At 38.1% G+C, this 23206-nt stretch overlaps 1 protein-coding gene across 2 annotated transcripts; it reads right to left on the bottom strand.

Moving 5' to 3' along the window:
• Positions 1-2968: 2968 nt before the first annotated feature.
• Positions 2969-5691, bottom strand: mgst1.2 (microsomal glutathione S-transferase 1.2). Of its 2 annotated transcripts, none has more exons than XM_084573135.1 (4): positions 5597-5691; positions 5033-5154; positions 4534-4625; positions 2969-4115 (listed from the first exon to the last, which is right to left on the bottom strand). In XM_084573135.1, exons 2-4 carry the CDS (start codon positions 5147-5149, stop codon positions 3869-3871), a joined length of 456 nt encoding a protein of 151 aa, XP_084429261.1. In that variant the 5' UTR covers positions 5150-5154; positions 5597-5691; the 3' UTR covers positions 2969-3868. The 2 variants fall into 2 exon arrangements, with proteins under 2 accessions (XP_084429261.1, XP_084429260.1); XM_084573134.1 differs by having other exon boundaries at positions 5033-5149; positions 5597-5688.
• Positions 5692-23206: the final 17515 nt, after the last annotated feature.

Below are 23206 nucleotides of genomic sequence, written 5' to 3'. Positions count from 1 at the left end.
TCCGGGACGCTGTACAGGATAAGCGATTACAGTATAATGAATAGTGAATGAATGAATGATATGACACGATAAAATCATCATCATTATTTCCTATTATTACCCCTCAGCAGTACACATTTTCACTTTTACAGTAAATGTGAAAATTGGCCACAGAATTCAGATATTGTTTGGAATGAAGCTTTGCTTTGTAACAGTTACAAATCTGGGGTTGATTGCAACTTAATAATGTAGTTTTCTAGGACTGCAAATACCAAAAATAAAACCAATACTCCATTAAAATTAAGACAAATATTTGCAACTTAGATATCCCATATTAAGGGCGAGGTGGTTAGCACTGATGCCTCAGCGAGAAGGTCACCGGTTCGAATCCATGGGCCGGCTGGCCTTTCTGTGTGGAGTGTTGAGTGTGGAGTTTTCTCTGGCTTCCTCCCCCCATGTTCATTAGGTTAATTGGTGATTCTAAATTGGCTGTAGGTGTGAGTGTGAATAGTTGTCTGTCTCTGTGTTAGCCCTGCGATGGACTGGCGACCAGTCCAGGGTGTACCCCACTGAAGGGATATTATGATAAATGTCATCTGAATACAGTCGTGTTTATATAGCTTCAACAACTATCATAATTTTCTAAAGATGCCTTAGCAGAGCAAAACCAGAAAGCGACTGAGGCAAGGAAAAACTCCCTTTTAACAAAAGGAACATTAAGCAGAATGCAGGTCCCAAGGAAAGGGAAAGAAGAAAAATTCTCTGGATACAGCATACAAGCTGATGAATGACACAAGTGATACAAGCAAGATTATGTGATTAGCAGGAGGAACAAGATGTATACACATAAATACACACACTCAGGGGTATGCGTACCCCAGATTGGGACTCACTTGTATAGAACATATTATACAATATTACACAGTATTATATAACGTCACATTGCCTACCAGGGGACAGGAGAGCAAACTCTCTAGTCAAGTCAAGCCACTTTGCAGCCACTACTTGTTTGTTTTAGCCAACAGGTTACACTAATACAGGGTTGTTGTTGTTTTTTTTACTTATGATTATGCTAATTTGTGAAATCACATTTGAGTCCATTACCACATTAACAGTTGTTAGTTTTCTTGAATTTCCTTGAATTGAGTAGAAGAATTTGTTCTTTTAAACCCAGTGGATAGAATTAATCACAAGGTGACGTACAGGCTCTTTGGGAAAGTATTATCCTTATTCTGAAGTATCATATTGATTGGTGGTCATTGTCTATAAAATAAACATTTCTCTAAAGTTTCTCTAAAATGAATGGAATCCTTTCAGAATCCATTCTCAAATTTCTTAAAATATCTTGATCTTATTGCTCTGACATAACTAATCCCACTGGAAAACAAAAACTTAACTGATTGCACAGATTTATCTCAACAAAGCCATACTGTATTAGGCACCAAAATGTAGCCATAAATGGTCTTGCTTTTATATAGCGCTTTTCTACCTATTGGTACTAAAAGCGCTTTACAGTCAGACGCATCTACCCATTCGCTCACACAAGCACTCACACATTCACACACCAGTGCCATGCACTGTATTTGTAGTATGATCTGTAAAGGAAGAGAGGTCTGCTGAGCAGAGTGTCAGGCATGGAAGCGTTTGAAATTGTCATGCCATGCCTGCAAAGAAAGAAATTTGCATCTCTACCTACTCTTCCCTTTGGACATGCTGTAAAATTTGCACAACTATTACAATTTGAAGACTAAAGCCAGTATAATGGGGGGTTCTAGAGACACAGCTATGCTCTGGGGTTCCCAGTTGCCCATAGTGGCAATTATGCAAGTGGAAGATATCAAAAGCAGAGCCATGGATTCTTTTACAGGAAACACTCCCACACATTTCTAATATGTGGAGGGGACCTGGGTCAAAAGGTGGAAGGTTCAGTCTTTTTATATTGTGTGTGTTTCAGTTCAGTATCTAAGTATTGATAAAATCAAATGCCTTTTAGAAAATGCAAAACAACGCGACTTTTGCACAGTCATGGTGAACAAACGAAAACAGAGTCTAAAGACCAGTTAGACATGAATTCAAGGTGTTGTGTAATTTGGGGGAGGAGCCCTGATGTTGCTGTTACTGTTATCATACACTGAAGCCTGCATATTCCAGTGATTTTAAATGGGAAGTTTGACATTCGAAGCACCATTCATGTGCCATGTGAAAAATATTTTATATGTATGAGACTGAGACAGTTTACACTTTTCCTACACATACTAAAATTTCTAATTATTATATAGTTGCAATTGCAGTTGCATTTTAGACCCTGTTTTGTGCCTTTACAAACCGGTGCCCATACACAAAGTTGAGACACTACTTCCCTATTGTAGCAACTCTTTGTTACCTTTCTTTCCACTGTTGTTTCACTTTCCACTATATTTCAAACAGAAACTCTGACAGCCTTTCACCTTACTCAGAAAGAGGCCACAGCACACTACCCTTCCAGATGCAGAGCCATCTTGCTGGTGTCGTGCCAACATAAGTATACATATAACTTCAAGCTTAATGTTCTGAGACAGTAATTTATCATTCTATAATAATTTATGACACCGAGCATACATGCAACAATGCTGGAGACTTTCATATATCATGTATCTCTAGTCATCTATTTTGTGTATTTTGCTTGATAAAATTAGTGACGTATAAGATTCAGTTCACAGACAGACATCCTAGTATTTTCTCTTAGAATTCACTGGTGTAATTCAGACTTCATTGGTGCATCACTGATGGCACGCAATGGCAGTGCTGGAATGCAGTGCTGCTTCGTCTTCAAACATAAACCATTTATTTAAACCAAACAGTTCTACTTTGGTCTCATTTGTCCACAAAACATTTCTGGCTTGTCAGTGGTTTGTCCTTGCCACACTACCATGCACACCCTGGTTGTAGTGTTCTAGTGCTCACAGATATGTAATATTGCCTAATTTTCTTGAATAAACAAATACACAAGTATAATAGTTCTGTTTAATGGAGTTCTCCCACTTCTTACACAAATTTTTTGAGTCATTTTATGCAGAAATGTAGCACCTAGTTGGAAGCAATAAAATAATAAACTCTACACCATAACACACAAAAATTTAGTTGTACAGTTGTTTAAAACTGATAAATGACAAATTTATGAATCTCATAGATCAGCTACGTTGATCCATTAGCCAGTTAACTCATCCTCCCTTTTTATAGTGTCCATGTCAGAACTTGTTTCTTTGCTTTCTGAGAGCTAAAGAGCTAAAAGGCAGGTTTGGACTTGTAAGCATTCCAAAAGACTTTGAGCCCTGGCAGTATCCTTGTGTTTGATAACAGGGAACAGCAAAGTCAGTGCCATTGGTTTCACACCACTCCTAAATTAAAAATAAATAAATAAAAGGAATGATAAGAGAAATCATCTTCTGATTGCAACATGGGTACAAATGAGCTAGTTTTTCTCTCTTTTTTTGTAAACAAAACAATGGCAGGTGTACTGTTTCCTTGTAGCACAAATGAATGCCTCACACAATAAGTATAATCATAAAATAAATAATAAAATATTGTAAGTAATAAGTGCTGATTAAGTTAGTTAAGTTCAAATTTTATTTTATTTATTTGGTATCAACAATTCCAATTCTATCAGTCTTTTACCAAAAGCAAAACAGTGTGAGCCTGACATGGTTTTAAAGTGACAAACACATTTTATACTGTATTACTGGTACACATCCAAGTCCAATGTAATGTTTAATAATCGAAATTGCAGAATAAAGCAAGAAGTGACACAAGTAACACATTCAGGGTGCCATCAGAGTGGGTAGGGGTTATCACATCATCACAAATGCATACAGGTGAGATTTAAGATGTTGAGTCGATGGGTCATATGATCTCAGAAGAAGAGAACTGTGCTGAGCACCTTGTAAGCCATGGAGAAGGTGACCAGCATGCCTAGTATCCACGACAGACCCCTGCTAGGCTGGGGAAGAGCGCCAATATAGGCAATGGTGTGGAAGACCCGAGAACCAGCAAAGATGCGGAAGTGAAGCAGAGCAGCTGAAAGCTCAGGCCCAGTCAGAGCATAAAGCATGCCGACCAACACGAAGGGAATAATATTCTCCAGGTCATTCTGGTGACACCTGAAGAACAAAAACACATGTTATACAGTTTAAATAAGCGATTTATACTAACTAACTTGCAGTTTAGTGTTCGAAGTTGATATATTATTTCACAACATACTATGCTGTAAGTCTTTAATGTGATAATTTATTCTTACAACGACTGATGACACTGAACATAATTGTGCATTCTGTTTGATAAACTTGAGTCCAAACATTGATTTTACAGTACACATCAAATATTTGTCATAAATATGTCAATCCTCGTCAACTATATTTACAGGCCAGCACTGACCGAAATTATGTTTTGGGAGTTTGACAAAACAGCACAAAACAGCAAAAGTGCTACCACATTTAAAACCCCAATTAAAAGAGACTAGTCTAAAATTAGATAAAACATTTTGTGTATGTGATTTTAGGGTCTGCCAGATTATTTCACCTTTTCACTCGCTCTACATCTGGATGGGCTTTCAAGAGCCTTTTCTTCTCCTCTGCAGACTTTCTGGGTACATCTTCTTCATTAGAGAAAGACTAAAATAAAGAGATACATGCATGGAATATTGAATCATTTACCTTAATAAACACTACTAGAAGGTTGAAAGGTTGCATATGATGATGTAAAAGATATATACAAAAAAATGAATTCATGAACATAGTAAACTTAAATTAGGAAGCCTAATAATCAAGTTTAACTTTACATGGTTCCTTTTCTTAGATGTTGCCACAACGAAATGCATGTCTGATAATTCTTTTAGTACCCGAGTTGTGCCTCACTTTTTTTATGTGGGATGTCAGAGGGATAATATGATTATGTTTCTTCTCAAACCAGAACAACTCCTACAGGTTTTGATCTTATAGAACAGCACATTAAAGCAAGTATACTAAAAGAGATTTAACTTATTTGAGCAAATGTAGAAAACACAATCAATGTTACTCACCCCTCTGGTCATACGGTAATATGCTGTTATTGGCCCCATCAGCATCGTCTTCACAACAACAATAGTAGCATAGGTGGCGAAAGCCAAAAAGACCTCATTTTCCATCAGATGATCCATCTTTGCTTATTTACAAGTGAATAACAATGAGGTAGAGACAGACGTTAGCTCAACATGTGCTTAACCAAATATACTTCAAATAGTTTAAATCCATTTTCTGAATGTTTGAATTTGTCACCTAAAAAAAAACTCTTAAAAACTCCAAATACCAGTATATTTTTAAATCCAACTACTCTTACGCTATATGAATAAAAAAAGTGATCAGAATGCACTCATACCCATTTGCAGAGTATACCGTCTATAAAATTACACTGACTGTGCATATGCAGCAGTGTGAAAAGAGAAGCCCTGCTACTGTTATAAACAAATGCCACAAATCAAACCAGTTTCACTTTGTAACTGTGGCACTACTCCAAAAGCCAGCTTGTCTAAAAACAGCACAATGCAGCACAATGAGCCACACATTATAAATTAACAGTTGTCAAAATCTATAATATTATAGTTTACCAGCTCAAATTATGTCCACTGGTGATCCTGCAGAAGTAGAGCCAGTCTGGATTACGAAACAGTCTGACCCACAACCTAGTTAGCTGGAGGTGTGGCCAGTGCAAAGGTAGCACAATACACAACTTCCTGTGTGTGACTATGTGTTGCCACGTCTCTCTCTGCTTAAGAGGACCAAGTGCATTGATGTTATTATAAAGACTCCAAACGAAGACTTCTCTAGGATATTGACCATCATTTCACAAATGCACCAGGTGGACTGGCACAATATGCATTTTTCTTTTTTGTTTTCCCTTGTCATTTTTACATCATTTAAACACTGAATAATTATATATGTATTAGAAAAATGAATCCCTGCAGTTTGAGAGAATTTGCTATAAAGACCTTTTATTTTTTATTTGGACTGATTTGTTTTTAGAGCTAGCATCCACAGTACATTCAAGGAACTGCAGAGGTTTCTGCTTGGTCCAGACCATGGACTATACATAAAGATGGACATGGAAGACTTCCTCAAACGCCAAAGGGAGTAGAGCTCCCCTTGGTGGCTGGCTGCAGTATAAATCATAAGCCCAACCTCATGTTAGTGGATTGGATATGGGATTTGGGCCAAACTAAAATACTAAAGTACACGGGAGAATCCTTTTTTAAGGAAGTTAATATAATGCCGATGCATGTTCAAGTGTCAAATTTTCTTATAAGTTTCATTTAAGGTAGTTAGTTGATGCTATAAAAACAAGATGTGACCTCATGATGACTACCAGTTACCTAAAGCGATCCTATAGGACTGTGAGAGTTGGAAAAAATAAATAAATAAGTACAGTCATGGGCATGGTAGTGGGGGGAAAAGGGGCCCTGACTACCCAGGGCCCAAGTAGGGAGAGGGCCCATGAAAATCCTGATTTTTTATTTTATTTTATTTATTTATTTATTTATTTATTTATTTTGAATGAATTGGGCCCTCCAATTAATTGGTGTCATAATGTATTTCAAATATACTGATAACATCAACTGAGAGAATGAACTTTGTGTCACAGCCCTCCCAACGTACTGGACATTCTGGGGGCCAGGCTTTATTTCTTTTTCTGCAAGCTGAACAATTTGATTGAAAAATTAGATTAGTTTATTTGATTTCATTCTCTGTGTACAGTTGTTGGCTCCTGTTCAAGAATAAATTTAAAAACATTTAATATTGAACAGGAGCCAACAACTGTTTGTGGAAACAAAAACATGCCTCCCCAGGGAGAAACGGACAAGCTCAGCCCCAAAGCCACATCAGATGGATGTCTTAATAAGAACAACAAACTTTATGTACCATCGACATGAACTGAGCCATCACTGGAGGCTGAAATACCATGCACTGGTACATAGCTGATGCAGAGAGCCTGTAGCCCAGAATTGTTTCTTATCAGAATATGAGTGTGGTGACATACCATTTGGATTTGTTTATGGGACATGTTTCAACCAATCCAAAGAAAAAAAATACCATTTTACGCTTTCTAGCAGACATCAGATTGCTCTGTGTCAAAATCTGAGCTTTTCATGATCCCTCCATCTTTATGAAGCCCCACCTAAGCAACCCAAGATGAATGCAAATATTTCAGAATTTTGAGCAAAAAGTTTCATCTTGGTCTACTCATAATACAGCACATTTTTTTTTTTCACTGGATGGGTTATTTACAATCTCACTTTTGTTTGGTGATAAACAGAGTAACTTTTTTAATCCTTTTAAATCTTTTTTTTTTTTTTTTTCCTGTAATGTATCATCTGCTGTTTTGTTTGAGGTGTATGGACTATGTATCAACTGTACACCATAAATTCTTAAGGCTCTGTCTCATGTACAGGGAGCCAAGGCAAAAGAAAAACAGCATCTCAAATACATGTTGCATGCTGTGAAGGGAGCTTGGGAAACAAAGCACTTGAAAACAAATTCAATGATTTAAATGATTTACTGTCTTTTTCTTCCTTTCACCCTTTTTATTGTGGTTCACAGTAGAGGACTTTTCCTTCTTTATGTCCCAGCTCTGTTTTGCTGTGCCACTGTGAGCTCTAATGGTTTCTTTTTTTAATGATTTACCACACATTACATTTTCTATTTATTTCTAAAGCATCTGAATGAGCTCTGAGGATTCCATTGAAATTTCCAACTGCATCCCTTTGTCCTACTTCGGCTTCCTCCAACCCCCTGTGACCCTTCACAGGACCAAGCGGTTACAGAAGATGAATGAATGAATGAATCCCTTTGTCCATGGTTCTTTGACAGGTATTTCTATAAATCTATATTACTAGGCCTATAGTTGAATTGTTCTCTGTGTTAGAAGTGCCTTGTGTTTTACAGTGGCCATTCTATTGAACAGAACACTGATCTTATTCATTGTTTTCTATAGGGAGAATTAGGAAATAATTTCAGTTGTAACAGCCTAGTCAGAAATGAGACATGGAGTGCAAATTTTGGGAAAGCTAGAGTTTTGATGTGAATTTGAGAAAACACGGCTTAATGAATAAATGCATCAACTATCTATTTTGAATATCACATTGTTGCTACAGGAGACTCAGGAAAAGTTTGAACCCAAACCATGTACAATAAACCTGCTGCAGTATACTGTATGTTGCATAACTGGCAAATCTTATAATCGCATTATTATACGTATACCAAGGTTTCTCTTGTTGTATTGTTTTAAATATCTAAATTGTATTTTACTGCATGCCATGGTTTTCTTTCGTTTTAGTCGACAATAAAAACTGAAACTAGCTGAGGTACGTAATCCATCAAAGTAAATATCATATTAGTATGAGTAATAGTAAAAATAAATTACAAAATTTTGTTGTATTTGGTATCCATCTTTCATGTAAGATGGCAATGGATAGAAATCAATCAAGTCACTGATGTTCAGACACTGCATCTTTTCACTGTCTTTCCTCACTGAGTAAAGGCGGTACTCAGAAAGTTCTGCTGTGTACACTGACATCAGAAAATAAACAGTGTCATTTTTAATCAAAATGAGCACTAGTTCACCAAACTGCACAGAGTCAATGTTCCCTGTGACAAGGAATTGCCCTTTTTTATATGACATTCCCTCATACAGAATTTTTGCTGTGACTTTTGTGTTGGTCTCAGCGAAGCCAAATTGTCTGACTGCATCTTGAATGGCTTTACTGTATAGTCCTGAGTAAAATGGAGAACCATCTTTAACTTGGAAGACAGCCTTTCCCATTGATCCTGCTGAATGATACGTCTGTAACAGCTAATGTCTTTCAGATAGAGTAAGGCAGAGGTATTTGAAATTTTTCAAATTCCTTCTACATCTCTTGAAATAACTGCCTACTTTCAAATCACATTGTCCATAGTCTGATCAGGGGCCTAAATTTCAGAATTATTTCTGGGTGGTGACGTATATAATGATGATTTGGTTTCAGCCCTCTTTCTGGGAATAAAGCTTTTCTTGACTCTAAATATTCTTGAATAAGAACATCAAGGTATGCAACCTGAGGGACAGAGATTTTCTGAGCACATATCAGGTCCACAATGTCTTTCAGCTGCAAAGTCAAATGCCACACATTATCTGCTGTATCTTTCACTCTGTCACCAATTATGAGAGACTACAGCCTTTGAAAATTCCAATTCTGTACCGCTTGACCCGAGAGTTTAGCTCCATGTGGGCTGACCTCACATGGTTTTGTAGAAGCATCAGAAGCACAGTGTTTGAACTGTTTAATGCGTTAATTCAGAATGGAATAAGTGAACAAAGCCTTTTTCTTTATGCAATACTTAAGCTACAGTGCAACATCGTAAGACAAAACACCCTCAAAGATGTCGTGTTCCAGACAAGGTGGCAAACCTGGCAGACAGACATTAAAGTATTTCAAATAATTAAATACTGACTTAAACTTTACTCCTTCCACATCTGGAAGTCGTTTTAGTGTGTGGACCCCAGGAAAAGCATTTACTCTTTTCCTGTTTTATATCTATTGTCTTGTATGTTGAATTCTTGGTTGTATGTTGATTTCTTGTCTGTTATATGTTGTGTGTGGACCCCAGGAAGAGTAGCTGATGTTTTCTGCATCAGCTAATGGGGATCCAAATAAAATCAAAATCAAAAATCTGGTGATGTATCTTCAGTGTGGAGACGATCAACAGCAGAATTGGAGTTCTAAATAGAACTCTCTGGTCTAGGGCCCGATGATTTCCCCGATCACGGAATCTATTTTTTAATGCGGAATATCACAGAATTTGACACAATTTTACTGCAATGCTGTTTTCACGTGGAAGAGGTACGTATGTCTGGGGAAAACTGCACAGAGGGAAGCAAATATGGGTGGCACAACAAGCCTCTTCCAAAGACTGAGCCCCTCCCCCTTCAAAACATTGTAAGCATGGTGAAGCAGCTGCCTATGGCTCTGTCTTCATTGGCGAAAAAACTGCAAAACTCAACACTAACCTCCCAGTACAGAGCCAAGCAGTTCCCGAACGACTTCTATGTGTCAGATGAACTGTTGTTTTGCAGATTCTGTCAACACTCCCTTGAATGGAAACTTAAAAATACGTGCAGTGACCACATAGTGTCCAAAAGCCATGTGAGAAACAAGAAAATGTTCCTGACTGCCATGCCTGTTGACTCCTTAATGTACAAAAATACAAAACTCTTCTCACAGACAAGAGAGAGACACTCACTGAGCTCAACACAAAGAGGCTGGCAATCATGTATTTCAATGGTGATGTCTCTGATAGGTGGGAAACTTGAAGAGAGTAGCTCACAAGGACTAACTAGTCCTACAGCTTAAATAACTTGTTTAACTTACTTTTAAAGAAGTTTAAAATGTTTGGTTGTTGTTTTATAACAAGTCAACTTAAGTTTTATTACTTGCTGCTTGTTTTTGATGCACTTTAATTTTACCATATTCAATTCAATTTTATTTATATAGTGTATATAACATACAACAATACAAATCATCTCAAGACGCTTTACAAAACCCGGCCTGAAACCCCCAGAGCAAGCCTGAAGGCGATGGTGGCAAGGAAAAAATTGAGGAAATGTGTTGTCTGTTAATTTCCATTTAATTTGTGTACATTTTAGTCATTTACATTAAAAACATGTTGTTTTTGGTTGAAAAATAAGAGTAAAAGGTAAAACAAAAAAAAACAAAAAAAAAAAGTGATTCGCAAAAACTATAATGGAAAAAACAGAATTACCCAAAATTAAAATGGAAAAAACGGAATTCCCAAACATTAAAATGGAACATTTTAATGTTGTAAATCTGTACATGAAGTGGCAAGTTGGCAACAGATGCATAGACAGCTAAAACTTTATTTCTTGTCTTGGCAGAGCCTAAAGGGTTAACTACTTCGAAGGGTTCCTGGTATAGAACTAACTTGACACATGATGGATTTTGAGCAAAAAAATAAATAAAAAATCACTGTTTTTGAATATCTGACCATCACATCTGAAGGAGATTCGGGTAAGTGCTCTCCTGACACACAGTTCTGCCACAGATCAGATACTAACAAACATTTCAAAGTCTCTCTCACAGGCACATAATAGGCAAACCTATCTATCCTGTTCTCATCTCTTCCTAAAAACATTTTCTTGGGCTCCACATAGTTTAATTTTTCTTTGAAAGACTTAGCTCTTGAATAAGCTGTTTGCATTGGCCCTGTATGATATGGAGTGAACAGATCAAATCCCTTGACAGACTCACAAACTTTGGTTATGTCCTCATCTGACAGTGATGTGTCATTTTTTAGCAGTGAACTAAGTTTACTCAAAGTATATGTTTGACCCAACTCTTTTATGTTTTGCATTTCCTCAACAATGTTCTGTATAGCTGAAGAAGGCAGAAGGAACTGCCTCTGCAATCTCAAGTAGAACAAACTCACTGAAATTTTCCGATATGTCCAAATCGACTTCATCTGAGCCTGTCGCTGGACCTGCATCACAGTGAGGGACAAAGTCACCCAACTCGGATGGAGTAGATGTTGACGGATGTGAAGCAGATTCTCTGTACACGTCACTTACACTGCGGTCTGTAAAACCTCTGTGCTTGCGTGACATATGCGCAGTAAATGAAGACTTGACCTGGAAATCAGTATTACATCCTCTAACTGGACAACTTATTGCACGTCCTTGTACAATATGCTCCTTCAAGTGAGCAATCAGTTCTTGGGTGTCTTGACACTGGCGTTCACACAAGGCCACTACACATTTAAAAGTGGTAACAGCTGTTCCGACAGTTTCAATTCAATGCAATTCAATTCAATTCAATTTTATTTATATAGCATCAATAACAATACAAATCATCTCAAGACGCTTTATAAAACCTGGCCTGAAACCCCCAGAGCAAGCCTGAAGGCGACGGTGGCAAGGAAAAACTCCCTTTTAACAGGAAGAAACCTTGAGCAGAACCCAGCTCATATGGAGGGACCCATCTGCCTAAGGCCAGCCGGGTACAGACAGAAGAAAGAGAGAAGAGAACAGCAAGATAAACATACATCTGTCATTGATACACAAATCTGACTAAAGCGTACGTGTGGAACCTTATGATACAAATTGATGATGTTACATGACAGTTTGAAAATGTAGGAGAATTCATAGGCAGGTTAGAGAATTGTTCATTCAGGTAAGAGTGGAAAACTGCAGGATTCCATGAAGACTGGGCAAAACTCATTGAGCAACACTGTTGCATCTAATTCTCAATAGCTCCTCAAATGTTTTATCATTGAGTCTGCACCGTTCTGGTCTGAATATCTTTCCTGCAACACTAAAGATTCTCTCAACAGGTGCAGAGGAAGCTGGTATGGCAAGATATTTACAAATGACCTTTTAGGCCTGCTATTATTTTCCATGTTGCTGTTATTACAGGTGTTAAATCTATAAACGTTTGTAATCTGAAGTTGTAAGGGACTTCTGAAACTTAAAAAGTCCGGTGTTGACCATCAAATTGTGTAGAAAAGAAGCTTTCAAACAAATGTCCACCTCAAATTGTTTGGCAACCATTTTAAATACTTGGTTAAAGCAAAGCATTCTGGGATATGGAGTCACGTTCCATTGTGTTCCACAAAATTACAATTCCAATAAATCAAACTTACTTATGTGTTCTGTGACTAGAGCTTTTAACATTCATTGCTGGGGGGAAACATTTCCTGTTACTGTAATCTGTACAAGTAGTTCAAACTAATATCATTTATAGAATATGTAATGAAATCATATCTGACATATATTGTAAAGCTTCATTGTTAAACACTTCACTTATGTATATGAATTTCTTTGAATTTGTATTGAATTGCAATTCTGCTTCCTTTAATTCAAATTCGAATTGTAATTCTAGATCCTGTTTTTGACATCAATTCAAATTCAATTCAAATTCAAGAATTGAATTGGAATTTAGGAGTCATTCTCAATTCAATTCTGAATTATGCACAAGCCTGCTATACAGTAATAGCACAGAATTGCATGACTAGTAGCAGATAGGAAATTAGAGGGCAAGAGCTCTGTGCCAGAAAAAAGAAAGTGGAGGATGCGAGAGAGGAGAGAGAAGAAAGAAGGAGAACATGTGTTTGGTGCATCGTCCCCCAGCAGCCTAGGTCTATAGCAGCATAACTAAGGGATGGTGTAGTCCAGCCCTAACTATAAGCTTGATCAAAAAGGAAAGTCTTAAGCCTGACCTTAAAAATAGAGAGTGTCTGCCTCCCGAACCCAAACTGGGAGCTGGTTCCACAGGAGAGGAGCCTGATAGCTGAAAGCTCTACCTCCCATTCTACTTTTTGAAATTCTAGGAACCACAAGTAGGCCTGCACTTTCAGACCGAAGTGATCTGTTGGGGATGATATGGTACAATGACGTCTTTAAGATATGATGAACCTAGGCCTTTGAGGGCCTTGTATGTAAGGAGGAGGATTTTAAATTCTATTCTAGACTTTAAAGGGAGCCAACGACGAGAAGCTAAAACTGGAGTAATATGATCTCTCTTGCTAATTCCTGTCAATGCTCTTGCTGCAGCATTTTGAATCAATTGGAGGCTTTTTAAAGAGCTATTTGGACAGCCAGACAGTAATGAATTACAGTAATCCAGTCTGGACGACACAAATGCATGAACTAGTTTTTCAGCATCACTCTGAGACAGGATGTTCCTAATTTTGACGATATTACACAGATGAAAGAAGGCAGTCCTGGTTACTTGCTTTATGTGCAATTTAAAGGACATATCCTCAACAAATACAACACCAAGGTTTTTCACAGTAGTACTGGAGGCCAAGGTAATGCCATACAAAGAAACCACATGATTAGATAATGAATCTCTGAGATGCTTAGGACCAAATACAATAACTTCTGTTTTGTCTGAGTTTAAGAGTAGGAAATTACAGGTCATCCAAGCCTTTATGTCTTCAAGGCATGCTTGGAGTTTAACTAGCTGATTAGTTTCATCTGGTTTTGTGGATAAATATAGCTGGGTGTTGTCTGCATAGCCATGGAAGTTTATGCCATGTTTTCTAATAATCTTGCCTAATTCTATTCAATTCAATTCAATTTTATTTATATAGCGTCAATAACAATACAAATCGTCTCAAGACGCTTTACAAAAACCCGGCCTGAAACCCCCAGAGCAAGCCTGAAGGCAACGGTGGCAAGGAAAAACTCCCTTTTAACAGGAAGAAACCTCGAGCAGAACCCAGCTCATATGGAGGGACCCATCTGCCTAAGGCCAGCCGGGTACAGACAGAAGAAAGAGAGAAGAGAACAGCAAAGAGAGAAGAGAAGAGAACAGCAAGATAAACATACATCTGTCATAGATACACATATCTGACTAAAGTGTACATGTGGAATCTTATGATACAAACTGATGATGTTACATGACAGTTTGAAAATGTAAGAGGAATCATAGGCAGGTTGGAGAATTGTTCATTCAGGTAGGAGTGGATAACTGCAGGATTCCATGAAGACTGGGCAGGCTGATGAGACCACGACAACAGATGTAGTATGGAGCTCTACAGGAAACGCACAACTCCAGGCCAGAGATACTCACAAGAAGGGGGGGGGGGGGGGGGGGCGAGGGGGGGGGGGACACACACAGCAGTAAACATTCTACATAGTAATAGCACAGAATTGTATGACTAGTAGTATATAGGAAATTAGAGGGCAAGAGCTCTGTGCCAGAGAAAAGAAAGTGGAGGATGCGAGAGAGGAGAGAGAAGAAAGAAGGAGGACATGTGTTTGGTGCATCGTCCCCCAGCAGCCTAGGCCTATAGCAGCATAACTAAGGGATGGTTTAGTCCAGCCCTAACTATAAGCCTGATCAAAAAGGAAAGTCTTAAGCCTGACCTTAAAAATAGAGAGAGTGTCTGCCTCCCGAACCCAAACTGGGAGCTGGTTCCACAGGAGAGGAGCCTGATAGCTGAAAGCTCTACCTCCCATTCTACTTTTTGAAATTCTAGGAACCACAAGTAGGCCTGCACTTTCAGACCGAAGTGATCTGCTGGGATGATATGGTACAATAAGGTCTTTAAGATACGATGGAGCTAGGCCTTTAAGGGCCTTGTATGTAAGGAGGAGGATTTTAAATTCTATTCTAGACTTTAAAGGGAGCCAGTGAAGAGAAGCTAAAACTGGAGTAATATGATCTCTCTTGCTAATTCCTGTCAATACTCTTGCTGCGGCATTTTGAATCAACTGGAGGCTTTTTAAAGAGCTATTTGGACAGCCAGACAGTAATGAATTACAATAATCCAGTCTGGACGACACAAATGCATGAACTAGTTTTTCAGCATCACTCTGAGACAGGATGTTCCTAATTTTGACGATATTACGCAGGTGAAAGAAGGCAGTCCTGGTCACTTGCTTTATGTGACATTTAAAGGACATATCCTCATCAAATATAACACCAAGGTTTTTTACAGTAGTACTGGAGGCCAAGGTAATGCCATCCAAAGACACCATGTGATTAGATAATGAATCTCTGAGATGCTTAGGACCGAATACAATAACTTCTGTTTTGTCTGAGTTTAAGAGTAGGAAATTACAGGTCATCCAAGCCTTTATGTCTTTAAGGCATGCTTGGAGTTTAACCAACTGATTAGTTTCATCTGGTTTCATAGATAAATATAGCTGGGTGTCGTCTGCATAGCAATGAAAGTTTATGCCATGTTTTCTAATAATCTTGCCTAATGGCAACATGTATAACGTGAAGAGTATTGGTCCTAGCACAGAACCCTGAGGAACTCCATAACTTACTTTTGTATAAGTAGAGGAATCATTATTGACATGAACAAACTGGAATCTGTCAGATAGATAGGATTCAAACCAGTCTAATGCAGTTCCTTTAATCTTGACCTCACTTTCAAGTCTCTGTAGTAAAATATTATGATCAATAGTGTCAAATGCAGCACTAAGATCTAGCAGAACAAGTATAGAGACAAGTCCACTGTCTGAAGCCATGAGGAGATCATTGGTAACTTTAACCAAAGCTGTTTCTGTACTATGATGAACTCTAAAACCTGACTGAAACTCTTCAAACAGACCATTCTTGTTTAAGTGGTCACACAACTGATTAGCAACAACTTTTTCTAGAATTTTGGAAATAAAAGGAAGGTTGGAGATTGGTCTATAGTTGGCTAAAACATCTGGATCTAGAGTGGCTTTCTTGAGTAAGGGCTTAATTACAGCAATCTTAAAAGACTAAGGCACATATCCTGTTAATAAAGATAAATTTATCTGATTCAATATGGAGGTGTTAATTAATGGAAAAACTTCTTTGAGCAATTTAGTTGGGATTGGATCTAGAAGACAGGTTGATGGTTTAGATGCTGTAATTGTTGAAGAGAGCTCAAGAAGATCTACTGGGGAGAAGGATTCCAGATATTGATAAGGTCTTACAAAAGTTTCTAATGTCACTGTGCTTACATCTATGACAGCTGTTGGAAGGATGCCTTGAATGTTTTCTCTAATGCCAACAATTTTCTTAGTAAAGAAGCTGATGAAGTCATTACTACTGAGGGCTAAAGGAATAGATGGCTCAACAGAGCTGTGGCTCTTTGTCAGCCTGGCTACAGTGCTGAAAAGAAATGGCAGCATGTATAACGTGAAGAGTACTGGTCCTAGCACAGAACCCTGAGGAACTCCGTAACTTACTTTTGTATAAGTAGAAGAATCATTGTTGACATGAACAAACTGGAATCTGTCAGACAGATAGGATTCAAACCAGTCTAATGCAGTCCCTTTAATCTTGATCTCACTTTTAAGTCTCTGTAGTAAAATATTATGATCAATAGTGTCAATTGCAGCACTAAGATCTAGCAGAACAAGTATAGAGACAAGTCCACTGTCTGAAGCCATGAGGAGATCATTGGTAACTTTAACCAGAGCTGTTTCTGTACTGTGATGAACTCTAAAACCTGACTGAAACTCTTCAAACAGACCATTCCCGCTTAAATAGTCACACGACTGATTAGCAAGAACTTTTTCTAGAATTTTGGAAATAAAAGGAAGGTTGGAAATTGGTCTATAGTTGGCTAAAACATCTGGATCTAGAGTGGCTTTCTTGAGTAAGGGCTTAATTACAGCAATCTTAAAAGACTGAGGCACATATCCTGTTAATAAAGATAAATTTATCTGGTTCAATATGGAGGTGTTAATTAATGGAAAAACTTCTTTGAACAATTTAGTTGGGATTGGATCTAGAAGACAAGTTGATGGTTTAGAATAAATGCTGTAATTGTTGAAGAGAGCTCAAGAAGATCTACTGGGGAGAAGGATTCCAGATATTGATAAGGTCTTACAGAAGTTTCTAATGCCACTGTACTTACATCTTTGACAGCTGTCAGAAGGATGCCTTGAATGTTTTCTCTAATGCCAACAATTTTATTAGTAAAGAAGCTCATGAAGTCATTACTACTGAGGGCTAAAGGAATAGATGGCTCAACAGAGCTGTGGCTCTTTGTCAGCCTGGCTACAGTGCTGAAAAGAAATCTGGGGTTGTTCTTGTTTTCTTCTATTAATGATGAATAATATGCTGTTCTAATACTACTGAGAGCTTTTTTATAAGTTGTTAAACTATCTTTCCAAGCTATGCGAGCTGCTTCAGAATTAGTGGAATGCCAAATTCTTTCTAGCTTTCGGACTGCCTGTTTTAAACAGCGCAACTGTGAATTATACCAGGGAGCTAGCCTCTTCCGATTCATGACCTTCTTTTTCAGAGGAGCAACTAAGTTTAAAGTTGAACTAAGCGATGCTGCAGTGCCATCGACAAAATAATCTATTAGTGCAGGGGTTAAATTGTGGTTGCTGTCGTCCACATCATTGGCACATGGCACTGAGGTAAATAAATGTAAATGTATCATTAGAAGATACAACATTATGCGGTAAAAATTACCCTTAAAAGCTCCATACCTGCAAAATGTCTGCTTGCATCCATCTCCAAAGCACTTAAATTAACAGCGCGGTTCATTTCTGTGGAGCTTGCAGTGAAGAACATAACCTCTCAAAGTCCTAACAGACTTACCACAGAAATTACAATTCAACATTTTGCCTACAGTGACTTACGTCACTCAACTAACATTTAGCAAAATTAACACAGTTAAGAAAAACTAACATTCATCTTTTAAGCGAGGGCAACAAAAAACTGCAGAAGACTGCGTTAGCCTTACAGGTTCAGCAGGTACTGCCCCCTCCTCCCTCTCCCCCCTCCTCCCTCTCCCCCCACCAGTGAACTGAGAGCAGAGTGCACACAGTGTCACAGCAGGCCCGTTTTGAGGATTATAATGCTGAACTCAAAAAGTACTCAAAAGTACACATCTGCAAAATCTGACATTACAGTATTTGACATTATTACGGTGAAAATATACATTTTGGTGAAATGAATGGTAATTTGACCAAAATGTATATTTTGACGGTAAAAAATTGTGTTTTCCAAATATTATGACAGCAAAAATTAAAGTTATGTATTGTTTCTTGACTTCAAACATGTTTGAAACCAAAAATTATGGTCAGTATGGACAGTAAAATACGTTTTACCATATTTTTAGCATCTTATTTCCGTATAAATTAAGGTGTGTTCTTGCTGAATTGTAAACAGTTTAAAACCGTACATTTTAAAGAACACAGCAAAACCTGTAATTTAGACAGCATAATACCGTTAATTTTCATGTGATTACATATTTATGACATTACAGTATTTCCCCGTTCCATTCCATGTATCTACTATACTGATATACTGTTTTAAATTTTAAATATTTTTTAAATACCTGTCACAAATCTGCTTTACTCTCCATACAGCCCCACATGAAAGCACAGGCCTCAGCCCCTCCACGATGCTGTATGGTCAGGAGCTGGACACCCCACTCGACCTCATAACACACCCTTCCAGTGATGGCGTGGATGAGCCTGGCCTGGTGCCCAGAGACTCTCAGGGCTTCCCTACAGGAAGCTCACGACCACGCCAGAGCAGCCCTTGACCACTATCACAACACACAAAAACACTATTATGACTTGAGACGGCGTCAGGCCGCCTGTGCTGTTGGTGAGCTTGTTAGGGTTAAGACCCACCCTAGGTCAGACGCACAGTCCAACTTTGCAGCTTGCACCCCTGTTCACAGGCCCACTCTGCGTTAGTCAGAGGCTGGGAGATGTCATGTTTCGTCGGCCAGCAGATGGACAAGCCCTTACCATACTGACTGACTTAACCTGTAATAGACAGTTGGTTTGTTACATACCGCAATTTGAAATGCCATTTTTACAGTTCTGCGTTATAGAAATGTTTTTGCATGCCTTGTGATTACATTGAGTATCCTGCCTTAGTGGTACAGGTTTCACCACAGTTCAAATTTCATTGCAGGAATTTGTTGAGATCTTTATCATCTAATATCATCTAATCATCTAATAACAATGTAGTTAAAGGATTAATATTTTATACCATTTTAAGTCAAGCCATGAAACATTTGCAGGATACATCTGTTATAAATGTGAAGATTAAAACTGACTGCATTTATAATTTTCATCTTTTCTACATATAAGCATCATCAAAACAGTTAAGTAACCATCCGGATTCAGTCTGTATACAGTATGTATCAGTGCTAGTATGTTGTGTCATTTTTTGCAGTGCATTACTGTGTCTTAGAGCTGGGCTGAATCAATGTAATCCACTTCAATAATGAATGTGGGGTGTGATACCTGAGTGTCAGTGTTTGTGGAAACATGTGAGCCTGGACTGTTTTGATCTTTCATACATGTATTCCATCTCTTCTCTCAGCACAAGGAAGCCTCCAGCCAGGGCCAGTGCTCTAGGGCATGTTGCACCATGGGAAATGTGAGTGTATACCATTTTTGTGGGACCACCACAGTATCAGAAGACTCACATTAGTGAAGTCCCCTGGTATCACCTATCACTAACTGTTTCTGCCACAGAAATCAAAAATCAAAAAGCTGCTCAAGCAGTATCATTATTATCATTGCCGTCTGAGGGCCAGTTATTTTCCTTTTGAGTTTCACCTTTGCCTTGAATCAGACTCTGCTTGGACATTTGAACACATATTGCATGTGTGGATAATGGTCATAAGAACCAAAAACATTCAGAGTAAATTCATCGGATTTTAAATATTAAAGGCCTCCAAGTATTTTCAGTAATCAATTAATATATACCCAAGCAAAAGTTAATTTGCCACTTAATTTAGTTACTGAGTGTAATTCACGATATTCTACTATTCCACTATTCCACTATTCCTGTTCCATTTTTAACTGCTTTTGTACATTCAAGGTCAAATAGCCCTTACATAACCTGAATGTGTGTTTGGGGTCACTGTCCTGTTGAGTATTTTTTTGAAGAAATGATTGATGATTGATGATTGATGATGACTGATTAGCATGGATTGGTGAGCAACAGAAACTGAGAGTTTATTGATCCCCAAGGGATAATTTTTAGGAGATGGTTTCTTTTGTTAAAAATTTTTAAAGACTAAAGATAGGAGGGAAGTGGTGTGTTGGTGTAACTCACAGGGTGCTTTATAGCTTCTATAAAGTTTATAGCTTCTGTAAAGCACCCCTACACCAACACACCACTTCCTCCACGCTTCATGGTGGGAACCATAGATATATATAGAATGACTAGATGTCTCGTCCGCGTTGCTGGCCAACGGAGTCGAACGTCCGCATATGGCGGCCATCTTACCACAGGCAGCTCGCTCACCCAAAACATTGTGTTGATAGTAAAACATGTAATTTTTAAATAGCCATAACTTGCTCAATTTTCAACCGATTTTCAAACAGTTTGGTTTATTATAAACGTCCAAGATGTAGTTACGACACGGAATACTTTTGAATAATTATCTTATGTTCTAAAAAATAGAATAATGTTCTAGAATAGGTAGACTAGGCCTACAAGATTTCCCTTAATAAATATACATCAAGAAACGCTGCATGTTGAAATCCCCACCCTGTACAGCGATGACAATAACACAGCACGAAGAACCAAAGTCCATATTTCCAAATTTGTAATAAAAATATTTTTACACATAAAATGGTAGTAAACCAGTTTGTTTAGACATTATAAAGGCACTTTTCAAAGATTTTTGAAGATTTATTAAAATCAGTGTTTGGACAAGGTGTCCAGCATGGACTTCTACCAAGTTACCAACTTTGATGCCTTTGGCCTTTGCAGTTTGTCCTGAGCAGACACTTTTAGGGAAAAAGAAAAACCAAAGGCGAAGTATTATAATAATAATATCCAAACAAACAAAAAAAAGATTTAAGAAAGGCAACTGGACTTTTAGAATCTCTACAAGTCCAGTTGCCTTTTTTGAACATTTTTTTGGATATACCATGACCTGGATGACTGAGAACCTTCACAGATATAACAATAATAATGATTTCTATTTTTCTGTGTATGTGTAGCTAATGTGTCTGCCCAGGACAAACTGCAAGGGCGAAAGGCATCAAACCTGGTAATTTGGTAGAAGTCCTAGCATGTCATTTTGCCAAGGGGTCAATACACATGCATGCAGCTAGGTGGCGCTATAAAAAGTCAATTTACATTTTGCCTCATATCTCGAGAACCGTGTGCCCTAGAAACAAAATTCTTCCTCCCTCTGATTCCTTGCATAGCCCTGGTTCTAATGGAATAGCCATGCCCGTTTCAAAATTGCACCTCAAAGCAAAATTAACTCCTCCTAGCCCGTTCATCCAATTCTCACCAAACCTGGAATGTATCATTCATGGAAGATAATGAAAGAGATAGAAAAAGATAATGAAAAGTTCTCAAAATAACTCTAGCATGGTTATTGATTATAAAGTTAATGGCTACTTCGTTTTTATGACGTGCGACAGTATAACTCAAAAACTAATATTTTGTGAAGTATACACTCAAACTTAATCAAACTTCAGATCACTGATGATAATATGATTCTGTACAAGCACCCCCAACTCTTGTGATCCTTGGTCTCCAGGGGGTGCTACAAAGGCAACATTTCAATATCTCAAAAACTGCAGTAGCTAACTTCATGAAATTTGGCATTCACAATCTGTAACATATTGTGTAGATGGCCATCAAGTTGCATGACATTGTCAATAGGGGGCGCTACAAGTGACACAAAAACATTTCATATGACTTTAAGGCCTATAACTTTGGGGGTGTTCACTCAATTCTTATGAAACTTAGCGACCACCATTGTAATATACTTGCATACACTCACGGCAAGTTTCATGAAATTCGGGCACGCTACAACGACTACATGTTTATATCTCACAAACCACCACAGTCACCTGCTTGAAATTTGACAATAATAATCTGTGGATGACTCCTTCCAAGCCCATCAAGTTTGGTGCAATACGGACTATAGGGGGTGCTACTGGTGACTTATGCCTCTACGTTCCACTCAGGGACGACCTCAGCATGGACCCCTTTGTGATGGGTTGCGATTTTCTAGTTTCATTGGCGGTTCTATTTATGTAGATTCTGGGCATTCTTATAGTGCTTTTGACAAAAGCAGAGCTTGTACGTGCACATTTTGTGAGTGTTTATTTGATGTGTTTTTGTTCCATCCCCTTACCTTCCGTCCTTGTGGGTACAGTCTTTGCTCTGTGCTGTAAGGTTCTGATGATCCCCAGTTTGTGTTCGAGAAGGTGGTGGGAATCAAATAACAAATGCTGATCTATGTGTGAGGGCACTTTACATACAATGCGGGTTCTGTCCACCTCAACATGGACTAGCTAAAAAAGCCTAATTATTTCCACTGATGTCCTCCTGTGTGAACTTCATGTTACTGTCCACTGTACTGATGTGTTCTGTGAGAGCTTCCACTTCATGTGTTTAATTTTTTTTACCCAGGTGTATTAACTTTTTTGTTTATATCAATTTTTTCAAAGTGATGTAAATGCTTAAAGAAAACCCTACTTTATGAGCACGGATCATCTTGGAAGTCTACTTGCATTTCTTCCCTTATTGTATGTCAAATACATACAATAGAGTGGACAACAGAGTGTTATTTAACTCTTCCTGGCAGATTATATTAGATTAGATGTGAATTTTCAGGTCTTTCTATAGGTCTCAAAAGCAGTCCAGCAGTGACTTTGCTGTATGCTTCATTGTGATACTGAAGGATTCATCATTCCCTCGTTCTGACCAGCATCCTTGTCTTCA

The sequence above is a fragment of the Chelon labrosus genome, assembly GCF_963514085.1.
Source record: "Chelon labrosus genome assembly, chromosome: 23".
Lineage (NCBI taxonomy): Eukaryota > Metazoa > Chordata > Actinopteri > Mugiliformes > Mugilidae > Chelon > Chelon labrosus.
The sequence above is the reverse complement of the archived record's forward strand: the minus strand, read 5'-3'. Positions and strand labels throughout refer to the sequence as shown.